Source organism: Patagioenas fasciata, chromosome 5 (assembly GCF_037038585.1).
Source record: "Patagioenas fasciata isolate bPatFas1 chromosome 5, bPatFas1.hap1, whole genome shotgun sequence".
Lineage (NCBI taxonomy): Eukaryota > Metazoa > Chordata > Aves > Columbiformes > Columbidae > Patagioenas > Patagioenas fasciata.
This window is the reverse complement of record NC_092524.1, coordinates 28419149-28438253: the sequence shown is the minus strand read 5'-3', so window position 1 is coordinate 28438253 and position 19105 is coordinate 28419149. Positions and strand designations below refer to the sequence as shown.

General features: G+C 47.1%; 2 protein-coding genes and 1 long non-coding RNA gene across 8 annotated transcripts in view; 2 read left to right on the top strand and 1 right to left on the bottom strand.

Annotated features, from left to right (window-relative positions):
- LOC139828099 (uncharacterized) overlaps window positions 1–14345 on the top strand; it is a 27827-nt gene extending 13482 nt beyond the window's left edge. Inside the window, exons 3-5 of one of the 2 annotated variants that reach the window (XR_011739333.1) lie at window positions 7431–7656; window positions 11373–11500; window positions 12186–14345. This is a non-coding gene — a long non-coding RNA (uncharacterized lncRNA). Of the gene's footprint in view, window positions 1–7430; window positions 7657–11372 lie in introns of both variants that reach the window. The other variant, XR_011739332.1, reaches the window with a different exon arrangement.
- Window positions 1–16598, bottom strand: part of PACSIN3 (protein kinase C and casein kinase substrate in neurons 3) — a 21434-nt gene extending 4836 nt beyond the window's left edge. Inside the window, exons 1-8 of one of the 3 annotated variants that reach the window (XM_065839937.2) lie at window positions 16429–16598; window positions 7410–7531; window positions 4614–4696; window positions 3016–3116; window positions 2429–2585; window positions 1416–1651; window positions 849–1004; window positions 118–293 (exon numbers count right to left, since the gene is read on the bottom strand). In XM_065839937.2, the coding sequence (XP_065696009.1) occupies window positions 118–293; window positions 849–1004; window positions 1416–1651; window positions 2429–2585; window positions 3016–3069 (779 nt within the window). In that variant the 5' untranslated portion in view covers window positions 3070–3116; window positions 4614–4696; window positions 7410–7531; window positions 16429–16598. The remainder of the gene's footprint in view (window positions 1–117; window positions 294–848; window positions 1005–1415; window positions 1652–2428; window positions 2586–3015; window positions 3117–4613; window positions 4697–7409; window positions 7532–16428) is intronic. The other 2 variants (XM_065839936.2, XM_065839938.2) reach the window with 2 other exon arrangements.
- The window catches only part of DDB2 (damage specific DNA binding protein 2), a 21083-nt gene continuing 17873 nt past the window's right edge, over window positions 15896–19105 (top strand). The window contains exon 1 of one of the 3 annotated variants that reach the window (XM_065839935.2): window positions 15896–16019. The gene's annotated coding sequence lies outside the window, so the exon portion shown is untranslated. Of the gene's footprint in view, window positions 16020–16780; window positions 16815–19105 lie in introns of those variants that run through there. The other 2 variants (XM_071809136.1, XM_071809137.1) reach the window with 2 other exon arrangements.

Here is a 19105-nt window from a genome sequence, read left to right as displayed (position 1 = left end):
AGCAAGATCTGCCTGATGCAAGCAGGCAGCTCCCTTTCAGACACCAGAACTGGCACCCCTCTCCAGGGCCTAGGGCACCCCAGGCTGCCAGACCTCCCTCCTGTGTTGGGCTGGTACCTTTCATTGGTGGAGAGGTTGAGATGCTGGTGCAGATTCAGTAACATCTCCTTAAAGAAGCACAGTCGCTTGCGCTCTGCTTCCTGACAACCCTCAAACACTTGCTCCATGTCCTCCATATAGCGGGGATTGTAACGGTTCAGCTCTTCCAGCATCTTCTCATATTGATCCTTGCACTGTATCAACCCAAGATGACAGCAATAGTGAGATGTGTTGCCTTGACATCAAACCAGTGACACTCTCCTTGCTCTGGCTTGGGATTGACAAGTTTTCCCCCCCCCCGCACTGCTGAACAAATACAGCACAGAAAAAAAAATCCCACAGCTGGTATCCCAGTCCATTGCTCTCCTAATATTCTTGCAAGTTCCTTGTTCTTCCTTGCCACCCTCTTCCATAGAGTGTCTTCTGCACTCTCACTTTTACAGGCAGGAAAACCAGCCACTTTTTGCAGTCAAGTCTTCAGCTCTGCAGCTCGAACCCCCTCCACCAAACCCCCTACTTTTAAATTTATTTCTAAATTAGATTTTACCCAACACCAAAGAAAGAGACTTCAGTCTTACTTGCTGAAGTCTCAGTCTAACTCACTAAACTTTAGACAATGGGATCTCACACCTCCTTACAGGCTTCAGCAGGAGCCATTTCAGTGAGTGACATTATAGCCAGTGCTTTTTCTTGAGAGGAGTGTCCTCGTGACTCACATCCATACAACACACACACACACACACACACACCTTCTCAGCCTCCTGAGTGCACTTCTCTACACGCTCCTGCAACTTGCGCAGTTGTTCCTGTGAGACAGATGAGTCTGCCTTGGCATGCGTCTCCCTTGTAAGGGCTGTTTTCTCCTCCTTCCGGGCTGTGTGGTAGTTTTTCTTAGAAGTCTCCACCTGTAGGAGGAAGATGCAGAGAAAGCCATGATCAGACCACATTGATCCTCCATTACTCAGAGAGGGCACATTAATATTTGTTACAATCAGCAGCAATTGTTTCAGGACAACATAATAGAAATGCCAATTTGGCATTTAGTAAGCTAGGCTCCAAAGGGAAGAGGTACCTCCAAATTATCTCTTCTTCAGTGCTCACCTGCCGTGCAGGAATACAGAGCCTGTTACCAAAGTCTTCCCACATGGGAAGGAAGCTACACAACCACCACAGACAAGAAACCACCAAGACATCCCTCCTTCTCTGGCGCTCTCTGCTACTCTGGTTAAACCTACTTTGTTTGCCTTGTGGCTCTCACGATGAGAGAGCCAGTTCGACTGCCCTTATCCCTCCTTCCCCATTCACGCTTTGCTCACGTCTTTCATTTTCTTCACCCAGGGTTTCTGGGCCTTGCGGAACCCATCCTCTGCCTCCTTTGTCTCCTTGAAGCCTCCAATCATCTGCTTGTGGTAGGCCTCCTTCTGCCAGGCCTTGATCTTATCTGAGTCTTCACCAGCCAGGTGGTTCCGGACAGCTAAGTGAATTTCACTGAGTTTGTCGGCAGCTGTCAGGAAGGCATGCCAGGCCTTCTCCAGAGTACCATACTGCGGACCTGCAGGAACAAACACCAGAGAGGCTCTTACACCTCTGGCCCACAGAAGGGAACATAGATTCTTTTCCTCCTACACACACATATCAGTATGGAGTCACTTCCTTAACTCTTCCCCATCATACAGGTCAGCACTGACTGGTCTCCACACAGTTCCAACAGGCAGCACACAGACTGGCTGTTACAGCTGGTCAAGACACGAGTTTCTTTTGGGTAGTACCATCTGGGACAGCCAGTGCCTGCTAGGAGAACGTTTCTGTAGAAAATTATCTTCACAGAGCTGGCCCAAACTTCAGGACAGATAGCAACAGTAGTTCATGACTGAGGCTAAGCTGATGCTTCACAGACCAGTAGATCCTTTGGGGCATCTGTCCCAGTGTTTCAGTTTGATCCCACTGCCACTAAATCACAGCATTAGTAGCTATCCTCTGACTAGAAGAGAAGGAGGGAAGAGAGACAGCCAAGCCATCCTTAAAAGAGGAGATCTGCAGCTTGATTTAAAACTTGGACTGCCCAAGGAGTTGCCAAGTTAAACAAATAGCTATTTTTTTTTTTTTTTTTTTGTGGTAACCAAACACCTGACAATGCAGAGAACAACCCTCCAAGTTAATCAGAGGACTAGCTACAAAAACACACACACAAAAGACATCCAGCAAAATCACCTCCTTTCTGAAGAAAGAAAGCCTGTTCCCCAAGGGAACAGCATCACCTCAGTAAGAGCATTCAAGAGAGAGAATGCAATGATTGCATCCTGTTCCTAGTCCAACCCACCAAATTTACCTTTCTCCACATTGGTCCTCCACTTACGGGACCACTCTGTTAGCTGCTGAGCATAGTTCTTCTCTATCTTGGCTCGCTCCTGGAAGCAGGAGATTAAGTCATTGCAGAGCCGGTACCCATCATCCACACGCTTCACTGTCCGCCTGTAGTTTCCAGCCTGAAATTTCACACAACGTTGTCATTTATACTGTACTGACTTTCACGTTCCTTTGGAAGAGACAGCAGCAGGTCAATCATGGCATGGGGAGGGAGCACAGGCCCTTCTGAAGCCAGCAGCTGGGCTCAGACCCTCCTCTGGCACTCCCTCAGGCAGACATAGCAGTGGAGGGAAGCAGCTGAGATGCTTTGCTTGCCTCTCTCACAGCTCAGATCAGTGCCAGCTGAACAAGGAACCCTCATTACACAGCATCTATGGAGGAAAGGGTCACCTCCTCCCTGCAGTAACACACAGCATGTTACTGAGCCTCTCCACAGTTCATCCCTTCCATTCCCCAAGAACAACATGTCACCCAGGAACCTGAAACTCAACCCCCTAGGTAAGAAGACATTCGTACCTCCCTCAAATTCTGATTACCCTTACTCCTTACCTCCCAGAAACTGCCGCCAGGAGCCTCCCCGCCAGCCTCATCTTCTGATGACATCACCCCTGTTTTCTTACAGCAGAGAATTTTTGCAGATTTCAGTTAAGCTGAGGAGAGAGAGAAGTGAATTTTAATATATCACTGGCTAAGCCTCTGCAGAGCACAGTTCTCCGTAACTTTTGGAGGTGGAGGAGCCCAACTTCCTATCCTGCAGGCAAGTCCTGGCATCCCTGCACCTCCAGCAGCAGAAGGCTGGATCCAGCAGTGATGTCCAGGACTGAAACTGCCTCCTCCCTCCCTGCAGACCAATGGCCTCCTTGAAAGGCCTGGAGCACACTGGGAGAAGATGTTGTAGAAGACAGTCTTGCCAAACCTCAGCTGTACAGATATTGGAGACTCTACTGAATCCAACACCCTTCTGCAGCACCAGACATTTCTGCAGATATTCCTATCTTAAGCAAGGCCCTCAAGAGGGTAGCAAAAGCTATGGAAATTGAGGTAGCTAAAGCTATTTGAAATCTGCCTTGGAAGTCTTTAAATAAGTCTTCTGTCAATGGAGATGACACCAGCTTCCCAGTATGACTCAGGATTATGGGATTACAACTGACTGGAGAGAAAACAAGGCTGAGCAGTCAGCAGACAGGCATGCCTTGAATGGGGAGGAGCCCTATAATCTGCCCACCCACTGAGCTGGGCTTGTACAGAACTACAGAAACACACCAGGGCATACTCAGCCAAATGGCACTGGAGCAGACATGCTGGCTACCCAGCAGCACTGCTTCCCCAGAAACATCCCTGCAGAGCTGGTCTTTTCATTACGTTCAACTTTCTGATTGTATTAGGTTCAAAATCTAGGCTAGAAGGTAAATGGTTCATATCATCTGTTGTCTCACAACTTTTGCCCATTCCTCTGTGCTCATCTGCACTGCCAGTTTGCTCCTGCCATGGTGTGACACTATGAATTCCTTGGAGAGGTTCAGGGTCACACTTGTGCAGGAACAAGAGTAACAGAAGGTGGCCCAAGCTCAGTCACTCACACACAAACCTACTCCATTCTAGGTAAGCCTGGGTTAATGCAGCATGAATGTCCTTTGCTGCCACTTCTCCTCTTGCACATTCCTAGTTATAAAAAGCTTCCCTCACACCCCAGAGAGGTATCTGCTCATTCTGCCAGCCCACAGAGCACACAGCAGAGATGAAGATCAGGTCAAGAGTCCACATCTTCTACCTCCTGCAAATCCTTCTCAGTGGCATGAGCCACACTGTGAAGCACCCCAACACAGACTGCAGGAATTTCCTCCATTTCTTCTGGCAACAGTTTGGCTCTGTTTGCCCCGTCTCATTGCATGGACAAGTGTCAGGAATACATTAATGCTGTTCCTCTGGGTATCTCCAGAAGGCTGAAAGTGCTCAATTCCAGTCACAGAAGCATGTTGTTAAATGAGATATGACACTCAGGTGCACAAACCTTGAAACCTGAAGAATACCTCCACCCATGGCACCAGCTGTCCCTGTCCTTCCTCCCCATTTGTCAGCAGGCTGCAAAGCTATCTCAAGTGCCTCCAGGGCACGCAACTCTACTCTTGTCCCCAGTAACCACATACCTGAAAGCTGAAAGCGAGATGCCACAGGGGAGCACTGGGCAGCTGGCAAGTATGTCCGGAACTCTTCAAACCCTGTGAAAAGACTGGAGGAGACAGAGATGTGCACAGTTACAAACTGCTGCTCCTTTGTGGGGATGCTGCTTGTTCTAATGCATTGCAACTCCATGGGTGTCCCCTTTCTGCCAGCTCATAGGAGGAGCACCCTCTGAAATAGCAGCTGCAACCACTGTGCCTCCTGAGATGCCACGTTCCAGCACGTAGGAGAGATGCCAAATCCTTGTGTCACAAGATCTAGCCCCAGAGAGAGTTAAAATAGAAACATTGAGAAAGTATGACAGCACTGTGCAGGAAAGGTACCACCTCAACAGCTGAGCAAAGGGAACAGCACGGGCCAGAAAGGCCCAATATAAGTACACTCCCCAGGCACCAAACATGGGGCCTTGTCCCCCCTCACTGTACAGTGCCCAGTTTAGCAAACCCCACTGCATCCATGTGCTGCTGCCTCCCCCTTTACACATAGCTGGCTTTGAGAGGAAAAGGGAGTGACACACACATCCCCTCTTTCCAGCGCCTTTTTTACTATAGATGAAGAGGATTTATATATATGACAAAGTACTTGATAACTCTACATTATAAACAAAACGAAAGCTCACAAGAACACATATACTGGTCTAGAAGCCTCGAGTCCTTTTAGTCATGGAGCACCTAGCACTGCCCTGGTAGGATGGGGCTCTGCCAGCAGAGCTTTTTTGTTGGTTCTGTAAGCTGTTCCCATCGCATTTTCAGAAATACTTTATTTTGCCATTATGATACACGTAACTGTCATTAACTTTCCACAGAGGAAAGGGGAATAAAAGACCTGCAGAAGCCAAGGGAAACAAGGGCAGAAAAAGGCATTTTTATTTACCTCACATTCACTTCTCTGAAGATTTACTTCGATGTTAAAAGTGTATTTATTTAAAAAAAACGAACAAGCAAAAAACCTATTCCGCTCAGTCACCAATATCCACTCAGCTGAGGCTAGAAGGTTGCAGCAACTGAGAGTTAATACAGCTGAAAGCAGAAACTGCAAAACCCAGAAGTGGGATTTTTAGCCAGACATAAAGACAATTTTGAGAAAGAGTGAAAGAAGATAGGAAAGACGAGGAAGGGAAGAAAAGCAGACTGGGTTATTTCAAACAGACTAGAGATGTTTGATGAGGAAGGGCTTGGTGGGAAGAGTTGGGACACTCTTGCATGATCTAGATCACTGGATGAAAGGTTATTGCTAATCAGAAACCTCCTAAGACTACCCAGTGGTCCCGAGTAAAACCCAGACTACACATTCCTGAAATTAAGATTAAAAAACTTAATTAACAGTTATGCCAAAGTATACTTAAAACTGCCCCAGACCCTTTATTTCTTTCTCCTGATAAAGACACAGATCAATTAGATATGACACATGAAGGCTGTATCACTTTTTCCATGCCACACCCCCATTCTCACTTTATCAGGAAGCAATGAATCACAAGCATGCCTTTCATCTCTGGTTTCCAATTCAGGCTGACTACACAGGGCTAGAACTTGGGGGTAAATGTGGAAAGTGGTTGTGTGTCAAAATGTGCTTGTCCATTTGAGGGACAGTCACCAAAAAAATAGAAAAATACTTCTGCCGTTTCCACATTAGAATTTGAGCAATACCTGCTTATTTTCTCAAAAGTTATGAACCCAAATAACTGGATTTACTATCACTAAGATCAGTTTGCTCTGAAACGTAACAGTAGCTGTGCTGCATCAGACTAAGGGTTCTTGTAGCCTCATAGCCTCTGTAGGCAGCAGCCAAAAGCAGACACCTTCCCTTACTTTGAGAACAGAGCAAGCATACATGATGCCTCCCTGCATGCTCTCCAAGTCTCTAACCATTTGTTGACAGGAACTTCCTGAGCTGGATGTGGCACCTATGAATTTAGTAACACTCAATGGATTTATCTTCCATTAACTTCTCCAATCTGCTTTTGAACCCACACAAGTTTTCAGCATCCACAATATCATGTGGCAAAGCATCCCACAGCTTAAGGCTATACTGTAGCCATCATCACAGTAGCTAGGGGGAAGAATACAATAAAGTAGTATAATATTTCTACAGGCTAATCTCCATGACCTGAATAGCAGTGAGTCAAGTACATATTTTCATAGCAGTTGTACAGACTTTATAGAAGTCCAGAAAAATCTAGCCTGGTAGAAGCAAAAAGGTCAAAGAACAGGGAGGACCCTTTTCTGCCAGGCTTTTTCTGGACTTCACATACTCCATGAGCCCATGTCAGTCAGCAGATCAAATTGAATCTGCATGCAGACATAAGTACTTAGTACTGCATACAGCGGCTGAAGAACAGCTGCTGCTGTCACCCTGCGCCCTAGAAGAGCAAACAGATCTCCACTCCACCCCCTCATGCCTAGTTATTCCCAAAACACCATGTCTGTTGAGCCACCAGGAGCTCAACACCAGGGAAACCCGAGTTTGCCAGGAAAAGTAAATATGAGTTATACATGCCTAAGCCTGGATGTTGTTTTACAGCAAAGTAGAGATGACACGGCTACCTTGTGGACAGCTTGACATAGCAAGAGCCACTCCATGATTCAGGATGGCACCAGAGCCTGCAGCATATGGGAAATATAGCTGGAGTTATATCAGGTCCACTAGAATTGTATGTGGGTCAGCAACACATTTGAAACTCCTTCTGATGCCACTGCTACCTCTACTAAGAGGAGGCTGCCTAACAAATCATATTTGCAGGACAATGGAATGTTTACCCTTACCTTCCCACCTTCCTCTTCCAGCTATCACAGTTAAAGAGCTGCTCAAGCCATCACTCCAGTTCCTGTAAGATATGGTCTCTGAAGAAGGAGGGAGTGACTACATCTCGATTCACTTCACACCTCTGCAGGATGACAGACAAGGGCATCACAGACATCACAACAACCAGCAACATCAGACAGACAAACTGAACCATGCAAATGAGATTTCTGCAGAGCTACAACCCTCTCTGCTACCAGTGTTAAAAAGGTACTCCCCTTCCCCCAAATACCTCTCTCACTTATGGCCAGCATAGTTCTTAGGCCACACCTGCTATCAACTCCCTGTTAAGTTATCAAAAAATGGCTCTTGGGCTCTAGCTGCAGAAAAGTAGAATGGCTCGTGACTGCCTCACTGGTACAGAGCTCCACTCAGGGAAATGCCAGAGGGCTTGTCAAGGCAGAGCGGTTTCCACCTTCAACCATGTTGTTAAGCTCACCCCTGCTCCAGTCAGTCATGCATCTCAAACCACAGATCCCTGCCCTCAGACCAAGGTGTTGGGCTAAAACCTTCCATTTCAAAATGTGTGAACCTGGCAACACACTATGAGGTATGTCTTTGTTTCCTGTTTGCACAACATGAGTACAACTGGGTCCTGATCTGCAAGCAAAACTTCTAGACCCAACAGTAATTATCACTTCTCCACTTCAGAAACCTTTCCCTAAGGCAGGCAAACTGCAAAGATCCTCTTCCCTCTACACCATGCTCCAATACTTCCAGCCTCCAAATGCCCAAGGCATCACTTCTGTGTATTGCTCGACTGCCTCCCAAGACTCCTTGTGAGCAATTGTTTACCTAAGTTTGCCAAGAACAAGCCTCTGAACTCTACAAATGCTGGTGCATGCAGCCCTGCGGGAATTCATCCACAGAAACAGAGCTTGTACACTGCCCCAATCACGGCCTTCTGTCTATCTCCTCACCCCTTTCCCAAGTGCAACAGCAAATACTGGATGCAGACACATGTAGGAACGAATTATAGTTATCTAGTAACAGTTACTGGAGGCTCATTTTTATTATGGACCAATTTCTATATAGGTGTTAAAGCCAAGCTAAGCAAGAATTTTAATCAGGAATGGGCTGCTGCTAACTGATTTCCACCTCAAGACAACAACCAACACCACAACAGAGCTACGTGAGATTTCCGCAACCAACTTGTTTGATTCTCAGAGTCACTTTTCCATATAGCAGGCAGTGTTGAAGGTATTGTTTTCACCCCAGGGTACTTCTGGTGCAGGTGGCAGATAAATGTTTCCATCTGAACAATCCAAATACACAAAAGCATGCCAGCCCCACTCCCCTCACAGAACAGACCTGAAAACCCTTACTTTTCTTCTGTTAACTTGTCAGAAATGAACTAGAGAGCTGGAGCCAGAAGGTTCCACATGGCTCCAGCAGTGTAATGAACTAGATTGGCACTGGTACAGCAGTGCTAGGAAGGCCCCTGATGGAGAGAATGAAATGGGCATGGGACAGAATGTCCTTTCCAGCCTCCCCATCCAATAGCGTGAACCAGTAACATGTTCTCCACTGCCATTATATAAGAGGGGTAATATTTACAGGTGTACTTATGTTTCTGTAGAATATGCTAAGTAACATGAAGATCCTCCCAAACTTTCCGCAGAGATATTTATCTTCTTGCTGTGGTCACACCCTTGGCAGAGTCACCTGACTGAGAAGGGACTAAGAACCAGCGTTTCCCAGCCGCTCCCTAAGGACTGAGCCTGCCAGGGATGCCTCATGTAGTTTCGAGCAAGATTTCAGCTGATCTCTCCAGTCAGGGAGAGGTCAGAAAGCCACCAGGCAGAACAGTAACTACACACAAAGGTCACTCCAGCTACATGCAAGCCTGTAACAGAAGCCCAGCTCCCAGACAATGATTCTCTAGAGATCTGTTTGCTAGCAAAATTCTCCATTATTATACCAAAGTACTAAAAAAAGATCCTGTTCCACTTCAACTGACCTTCTGAGTCTACATGCTGCTTCATTACTCTCTCTTATTTCAGACCACAGCTTCTTTCGTATTGGTCTCCTCCACATTCAGACCAAGCTAACGTATTGAAGACAGACATCCCCTCACGCATTACACCAAATTGTTTTCAAAACATTCATTCAGTATTATTTCCATATTTATTAGCTATTCCCTGACAGGTTCTCAGAGGCCAAGGCTACAGGACAGGCTTCTACCAAGACATTGCTACTGACCTAAGGGTTAGGATCCCTGACTGACATAGCTTTACCAAGCAGAAATTGTTTCACCAAGAAAAGGAAAAATTCTGCTTTCTTCCAATATGATGTAGGACATCTTTAGTACTACATGAACACACATCTATCCTGGTTAACACAACAATATGAGACAATACTAATGAAAGAATATACTGGGCCATCAATGTCTGTGTTAGTTTTTCCCCAGTTGTTCTTCCTATGAAAAATTTGGTTATAATCTCAAATATCCACAGAGGAGGGAGGAAATCTGTGCTGGACCATGAGGTACCATACTCTAACAGGTCAACAGGCCATGTTCATTTGGTATGTTCAAGATGGTTGCTTAAATAACCTTGACATGTATGCTGTCTCTATGTTTAACAGGCAGCTACATATAGGAGGAGCAGCAGATAGCTTAATAAAAAGACACACATCCAAGGTACTAGGAACAGCACGACACTAACCTACACTCTTAGCCTTGTGAATAGCACAGCTCCTGCTCCGCACATTAGTCAGTACGTCCACTGCCCAGCTTTCACGCTCCCTGACTTACCCCTTTCTCAGGGCAAGGTTTTAACTCATGCAGATGTTGAGAACCCGTAACTTTACTGGCCCACTCCCTGGGCCTCTTTGCTTGCTCACTTTCATGCTGGGTAATTCCCGGGGTACTTCCTACCCTGCTGCATGAATCTCTGCAAATGCATATAAACAGCAATTCCCCTACAATCAGAAGGGACCCCAAGCAACTGGAAGCCACTCCTTTCTAAATCACTGATAAACAGGTGTTTAAAGCTCCAGCCAAAGCCATTATACCCCTCCTCAGTAGTCTCAATCTGCACTTAATGCAGACAGTTTTTCCAGGATTTAATCTACATTTCACCTGGTCATGGTTTTTTTTTTCCTGCACTTGGTGACTGGCAAGGCAAGATCAAGAGTCCATCCTGTAATACAGTTGCTTATAACTTAGGAAAAGTAACTCATCATAGTACCAGGCTGAGCCAGTCCACCCACTTCCAACCAGACTTCGAGTAAAGAAGTTTGTTTTGTTCAGATCTTTACGTGAACAGCAACAAAATGCTCCAGCCTCATCCAACCCCGAGCAAAGAAGAAATAATGGAAGGGGGTGATCAGCAGTGCTGGGGGAGGGCATCTTGGGATGGAAGTCAAACTCCTGCAAGTCCCTGTCAATGGAATATTCTCCTTCTGTGATTGAATCACCTTGCAACCCCCAGAGCAGGGATCAAGTTTACTTGAATGCATTAAGAAGGCCTAAGGAAGCAGACTGAAATCAATGCAATCAAACAACCTTTAGAGAAGCCACAAGCCAGTTAGCTCCATTCTAACACTGAGCTTCTGGTGGTTTCTGGCTTCACTAGACTATACACTTACCAGATGTCTCCCATCAGCCTTCTCTGCCCCTTCCTCTAATTTGGAAGTCATTGTGTTTTTTAACCTAGCTGCAGTTCTGCAACTTCTGGCTTCACTTTGCCAATAGCTGTATTTTCCATTAGCTGTCTTTTGAAGCAGGGGGAATGGGAGAGTTGGCAAGTATTTTGTCATTGGAGACCAAGTGTCTGACAATCATGTGGCAAATGAATTCAAAGTACTGCATTTCTTTATCTCTGGTTGCATCAAACAGGTTTATGGTTTTACTTGGTAAAAGCTGATTTACTATAACTGTTTATGATATGAATACTTTTCTTCCAAATATTCATATAATGCAGACAAGAACCTGAAAGAAGATCATCATCAAGGCGTTTCTGAAGTTCATCCAGTTCTCCGCACATTTCTGAGACCCTAACAAAGCCATAGAAGGGAGTACACCAACTTTTTGAAGTGAGAGCTGAATAAGGTAAGATTGAGTGCTAGGACATGTCTTATGATAAAGGAGAACAACAAGGTAAAGCATCACACCCATTGCTTTTTTTCACATTGTGGTCAGCTCCTCCACTTTGATAGCAAGGCTCTTTGTTCACCTTTGTCACCAGAGCTAGGTTTACTCAATTGCTTCCTTGCAGGAAAACCTAAACAACATTAAGAACAACTGCATCTCTAAGGCAAACTTCAGTGCAATATGAACTGGCAGGACTATAGACCAGCTTTTACACAGAGCCATTTTGCACAGTGTTTTATGAGGCCAGGCATGTAGAAAGAAAGCATTGTTTGCTAAGTGGACTGGAGAGAACACTCAGTAACTTCGACTCCCTTTGTAGCATCTCCTGGTTTAAGAGGATTCAATCAGTTTGTAGGTACTCCATTCCTAAAGATACTCACATGCCTTTCTGACATATTTCCCAGAGATACACAGATAAAAGTTCAACCAGGGCAGCCATTAAGAACTGGCCTGCACCATGGATATTCATACTTCACACATTCTTCTTGAGGTTCATTATCCTGTATGTCATGCAGCAACTTCAATCTACCTTCATACCATCTGCAAAAAATCTGGTCTTGGTATCAGTAGTGCCTCTTCAAAAACATTTTTTGATGTCAAGCTGAAGAACAGGACTATTAATGTAAATTACTTCATATCCCAGGTGATACCCACAAGACTCCAACAGAACACAAGCTAATGGGACAGTCAGCCCAAAGGGCACACATTACAGAATCAGCATCACTGGAATGTCATTTGCTTTCTCAGCCCATTGCTCGAAGCACCGATCTCAGTTTCTGATCGCAGGACACAACCTGACACATGAGGAAAGAACACTGGAAAGCTTTTTAAAAACAGAAAGCACAAGCAGAGCAATCCAGTGGGCTTTATTTCCCCCCAATAGCTTCCTGAACCAGCTTCCTTCCCACAGCTCAAACCCCTAGTTTTTCTGCTTGCACTGGGGTAGAAGCCTGCTGGAGCCAGCAGCGAGCTTTCACGCAGGTTTCCACATGCCAGCAGTCCTAGGAAAAGGAGGAGCTGAGCAAAAGCACCAAGAAGCAAGTATCTAGACTCATTCAAGAAGTGCAATATGCTGCATCTTCTCACAGATTCCATGAAAGCTTCTTGCCCTTGTCAGAGACAGGCAGCAAGCCTCCTTCAGAGCTCTACACAGCAGTGCTGCAGTTGATGCAGCTCAGCACACACAGGAGCAGAAGCTTGGCTCTGAGGGAGAGGAGGGAGGGGAGGATGTTACTGCCAACAGATAATTACCTATGGGTGACTGAAAAGACTGACCAAGTCCCAAACATTGGCCTGCAAACCGAAGAGACAGCATGGACAAGCTCATAGCATGGCCAGGGAAGAGGAGGCTGAAGAGTTGCTACTACTATCAGCTGTGGGTTGCCTGCAGCAATTCTAATTCTTCTATCCTGGAAAAATGGACAGACTCTACTATAGTCACCTAATAAGAGAGCGTAAAATCCCCCACAAGCCTAATACCGCTGGATCCAGGCCCCCGGTACCATGGAGATCTCTCACATGCCTCTTCAACAAACTACAATGCTCAGTGACAACCACTAGATTTAACACACAAATTCTGACTATCACAAGTCTGAAAGGCTCTTTCTCATTGTGCCATTCACAGCAAAGTGAAACCACTGAAAGCTGAAATATGATTAGAATGCCAGTCATACGTATTGCCTTAAAGGAGTGCCCAGCTTCAGCCCACATTTTAGCTTGAAGGATCATGAAACTATTGTACCAGCCCCCAGAACAAAGCTAGATGATTACAGCAGAGGATGCACCAGGCTCTTTGCACTGACATTACACTTTGTGCTGCTGGGAAAACTTATTCTCAGATAGAGTGCATTTGGATGTTAAATGACAGTGGTCATTGTGCCACAAGATAGCAGCAAAAAGCTACCTCTTGAACAGCTTCTTAACTGCTCCAAGGATGCAAAGTTCTTTTCTTATTCTTCAAAGAGCAAAATTCCAAATTTTTCATTAAAACTTCCAGCCACAGTAAGTCACTGTTTTCTGTCCCACCCACTAAGGCCTTAGACTAAGATATTAAGGCTTTTTTTTTAATCTATCTGACGCAATTCCCTGTCATACAGTACCCTCTACACCCATCACGCTGAGCTACCAGTGATAAAATAGCTTGCCTGATCAGAAAGTCTGTTTTAAAAAGATAAGAGTCCCTCGAAGGGCTTAAACAGTTCTCCTATTGTTTAGGCATTTCCCCGTGAACTTTCAAGAGCAGCCCAAATTCACACATCACTGATCAGCTGATGGCAAAAATAGAGGCAGTTTATTAATGTTCTCTGATCAAGAGCATAGCTTTTTCCACTCAGTCTACAGGCATATACTTTTAGTTTTTGAGGTACCCAGTTCAATCCCTGGATGCCAGCTATGACAGAGATCAAATAGTTCAAACAACTGAATAACCTCCAGATCTCAAGATGTCCAGAATAAAGAATATACAGTACTTGCCACAGTCAGCAACATCATATGAGTTCCAAACAGAAGCTGATGTTGCCACTGGCACAGTGACTAACGTGTTCTCACAGGTTTGTAATCATTTTCTAAGCAAAGCAGTCACATTACAAATATACCTGACTGTATTGTTGAATTTTATATATTTTTATTTATATATATTATATATATATATATATATATATATATATATACACACACACACAGGATATATTTCAACACTCATGTTCATCCAGGGGAAACCCAGAAGATTCAGGCTAGTTCTTGTATAATCCACAATAACCTAAAATGACTAAAAGCACCAGTCATTGTTCTGTAAATAAATTAATTTGGGTCCACAAGATTTGTAGGCTTTTATGACTTGGTTACACCCACAGTCTGCCAAAGACTTGCAGCATTTTGGAACAGTCCAGCCCCACACAATCCTTATTCACTCACTGGTGTTTGATAATGATTGAGTTTCAGGTGGGCAGTTGTTCTCAGGCCTATACCTATCTGCCACAGGGAAGTTACTGCTCTTTACAGCCTGAGAAGATGACAGTCTTCACTTGAACAAGTGCAGGCAAGCCAGAGAAGCTCAAACTCGTAGGTCAAAAGAAAAACAAAAAAAGCGCCAATAAAGCAATACAATCCAGCAGGCACAGAACAGGGAAGGCAGCAAGCAGCTGATCCAGCTCACGCATTCATTCTGTTCCAAGCTACAACTCAAACGACAATCTAGTAAATATTTTAGGGAACTTCTAGTGAAATACCACTAATAACACAAAACACTGACAAAGCAGAACAGACTCTGTCTCAGGCAGAGCACATTGTGCACTTCACAAAAAGGTGAATCCTTGCCTGAAAGAATGTGCCCAGTTATGCAATGCACAGGGAGAAGCTCCTTGTTGACTCCACCCAGAGATCAACTCACACCTGGAGCAAGGAGGATCCGGACCCTGTCATTTTAGCCCACACGCTACAGTTGTGCATTCTGCTCCCATTACACAAGAATGACTTGAGTTGTCGCAAGGCTTAGTGTCTTCTTGGTGACATTTGAGTTCCAGCATGGAGTGGGAGGCTCTGCTAGGGTTCCGTACTGCAATCAATTACCATTGTATCAGGAATTCCCTTGTGCAAATTATACCAGCAGTTGATCTGAATGGGAGAAAGGCTCATCTCCCACTTCAGGAGGGCTAAAGACTAAACAAAAAGGCCAGATCCTTCCTAGTGCCAGGAGCAAGTGTTCAGAGGTGGTCAGCTAACCTCCTCCTTACCACCAAGCTGAGCCCTCTGCAAGCTTGAAGAACTGAAGCAAGCAAATCACACGTAGTTGGCAGAGAAAGTGGTGAAACTGGTTAACACATTTGGGCCACATTAGCTTCACTTATCAATAGCTTTGTGGAGATCACAGATCCCTCCTCCCATGCATAGTGGCAAATCATAGACTGTCTTCCCAACCACTGGGTGTTCCGGCCCACTAATACCCTCCACGTTTATCAGCTTTTTCCTGCCCTAGGCAGAGAGGACACAGTAACCTCAGCAGCATGCCAGGGGCCGGGCGACCCCTCAGCCTGCCCCACGCCCGGCTCTGCCTGCCCTGACCCCGAGCCCGCTGTCAGTGGCCGGGGGAAAGAAGCCGACCAGCAAGGGCAGGACGGTCCCGTTTGCCGTACTCCTCACTCCGACCGTCAGAAGCCCGGCTCACAGACCGACAGCATGGACCCCCATGAGACAAGGGGCGCTGCCCCCGAGCCCGGGCCCCCGCGAGGCCCTTTTCTCCCAGGGGGTCCCGGGAAGACGCTTTACTCCCCTCCGCCACAGCGCTGCCAGCGCCCGCGGCTCCGGTTTCAGAGTGGGAAGCGGCTCAACACGGATCCGGCACAAAGGGGCCCCTGTCCCCACCACGGAGCAGAGCGGAGGCGCTGGCTCCGGAGGGAGGGGGAGCCGCCGAAGCCCCCTGCGACGGGGCGGCGGCAGCAGGCCGGCTCCGGGGAGGCCCGCGGCGGGACACCCGGTGAAGGTCAGGCTGTCAGCGGGACCACAAGGGATCGGAGCTCTCCCAGGAGCTTCCCAAAGCTCCTGCGAAAAAATTGCCGGGGATCGCAGACCCGCGACCGCCCCTCCCGGGCCGCAGCGCCACCGCTCCCCCGCGCCTACCGGGGGTCTCCGCTGCGCGCCGAGCCGGCCCGCGCCGGATTGCCTCCCGATCCCTTTCTGCCCACCCGCAGCGCCCGGCCGGGACCGCCTCCCCCACCCGCCCCTTCTCCGTGAGGAAACTTTTCCCTCGCAGCCGCCAGCGCTTCCCGAGCCGCGCTGTCCCCCGCGGGGACCGGGCCAGGCTCTGCCGCCGGGACCCCCGGGGAACAGGTCCGAAAGGCGCCCAGGGGAGCAGAGCCCGCAGTCCCGGCAGAGGTGACCCCGCCGCTTACCTCGCAGGCGGCGCAGCTCGACACGGCGGGGAACTCGGCGGGCAGCGGCCACCTGGACTGGGAGTGGGCCGGGCCCTCCCCCTATTTCAGCCGCGGGACACTGGGGCTCCCGCCCCGCCTCCAGCAGCTCCCGGCGGGGCGGGCCCGGCCCGAGCGCTCGGGCACTCCGGTGGCGGCGGGGCAGCTCCAGTGAGACTCCCACCTCCCCGCCCCCTCCTCTGGGCTCCTGATCCAATTAACGGGCGGCCGGCGCTGCGCGGGCGCTGCGCGGGCTCTGCCCAGGCAGGTGGGGGCTGTGGGGACAGTGCGGCTCCCGCCGCGGTTCCCCCTTCGCGGGGAGGACCTGGGGTCGGCCCTGAGGAGCGGGGCGCCGGTTCCAAGCAGCGGTGAGGGGTCTAGGGGCTGCCCGCTCCCAGAGAAGCCATGCCCGGCCGGGTCGCCCCCCGTCATGGCGGGCGCCGGGCGGGGGAGGAGGGTGGCTCTTGTGAGGAGCTGCCAGCCCGGGCGATGCTCGGCCCCGCCCTGAGGAATTGGGGTCTACTTTTGTGTTGCCTCTGGAGTTGAGGCTCTTTGGTCGCTCTCCCTTTCCTCTGAAAACCTTTATCTGAATAATCTGGACCTCATCTTCGATCCCTTAGAGTCTCTTGGTTGAAGCCAGCTTTTTTCTGAATGCCAGGGAGCTTGACTGCCAGAGTTTCCATTTCTACTGCCAGGCCCTGGGTGCAGTTCCCCATGACGCTGGGGCAGGGCTTGTACGAGGAGCGCTGGAAGGCCTTGCTGGCCTGTCTTCCCTTGACTGCTTCCAAATGACTTAGGACACAACTGCAAGGACTAGCTGTGCGTTTGTAGTGATGTTTATTCAGTTGCTGGAGAAAGGAAAGACCAAGAGCCTTGCAAGAGGAAGAGAGGAATGAACATGCTGTAAATCTGTGCACCTGCTTCTCTGGAGTAGTATCAGAATGTTTTTACTCTCTTTAAAACTGCTCCATGTTTCACAGGAGCTAAAAGAATAACTGTACTGAGGCCCTTCAGATACAATGAATTGCTGTGTTTGAAAGCAGACAGTAGAAACTATTCCACTTAATCTGCTTTGAGGCAAATCCTGTGTTCGCTTTTACCTGCATGAAGCCTCTGGAAGGTGGGGACCCCTGACAGGTCGCTGGGTGTGGTGTGACCATGAGGTGCTTGTTTTATCCTCAAAGTTAATAATAATTGAGAGTATAAGCATCAGCTTTGTTTTTTATTAAAACAAAACCAAACCCAAGTCTTTGGCATAGATAGTCTCAAATTCAGTTAAATTCTGAGATTTTAATTCCACTATCAAATTAATGTACATTAATGAAATACAGGAAAACCAAACATCTGTCATACATTAATATGCTATATCCAGCATTTACCCTGTATTTTGTTTTCATGCTGATTTTAATACTGATGTCCTATGTATTGAGCATCTAAGATGCTTTCCATTTGGGGCCTGGCTGCCCCCAATACTGATTGTGAGGTGGGGGTGCTACGTATCGTGGCTGCTGCGATCCTGCCCTCCGGGGCTGGAATGGCTTACGGAAAATAGAGCGCTCAGGTAAACAAGGTAATTACAATAGTGATATTTTTGTTCATTTTCCTGGTGCAGGGCAGCTTAATAATGGTCATGGGATAGAAAGAGGTCAGATGGCATAATATTTACTCTTTCTCTTTTTTTAGGATTATATGTTTTTTCCTACTTTTTAGTGGAATATAGGCTTGCTTTTGTAGTCATGCCAAACTCTAGTTACTGTAATGGTCCTATTTGCATTAGTAGTCAGACTAAAGTAGTCAAAAATATTCATGCTTTGGAAAAAGATGCTGGCAACAAGGAGCAGAATGCTAATGGTATTACAAATAACCGTGAAGCTGATGATCTTAGTCACAATACAGCTTTACCAGAGCCGGTGGCAAGACAGCTTTATTCTGGAGAACCACATCCCGTAATGAAGGCAGAGCCTCAACGTAAATGTATGTCAGACAAAAGGCATCATAAAAATAAGCTTAATATTCTGCCCACGCATAATTATACTCCTCTGACTTTGCCGCATACTGTAGTTTGAAGACTGTGAGACTGTAAATACATATAAGAATTTTTTTTTTCAGATTACTCTTACTCTGGCTTGCTCAGTGCCCCGGGACAGTGCCAGTTGTTCTGTGCGTGATTTGTGTACTGTCTGCTATTCTTGTCCTTAGTGAATAATAATCACAAAAATATCTGGTGATTCTTTAGAGAGAAAGCAAACTTGGTGTTAGTAATTGATAAAGTTACTGTATTTAGCAGTTTATTTAGTGTTGGTGCAGCCCCACCTCAAGAGCTGTGTGCAGTTCTGGGCCCCACAATTTAAGAAGAATGTGAAGATCCCTGAATGTGTTCAGGGGAGGGCAACAAAGCTGGTGAAAGGGCTGGAAGGAATGTCCTGTGAAGAGTCACTGAGGACTTTGGGTTTGTCTAATTTGGAGAAAAGGAGGCTGAGGGGAGACCTCATTGCTCTTTGCAGCTTTCTGAAGAGAGGACGTGGAGAGGGAGGTGCTGAGCTCTTCTCTCTGGGATCCATCCAGTGATTTGACATGGGGGAATGGTTCAAAGCTGCACCAGGGAAGGTTTAGACTGGACATCAGGAAGCATTTTTTTACTGAGAGAGTGGTCAAACAC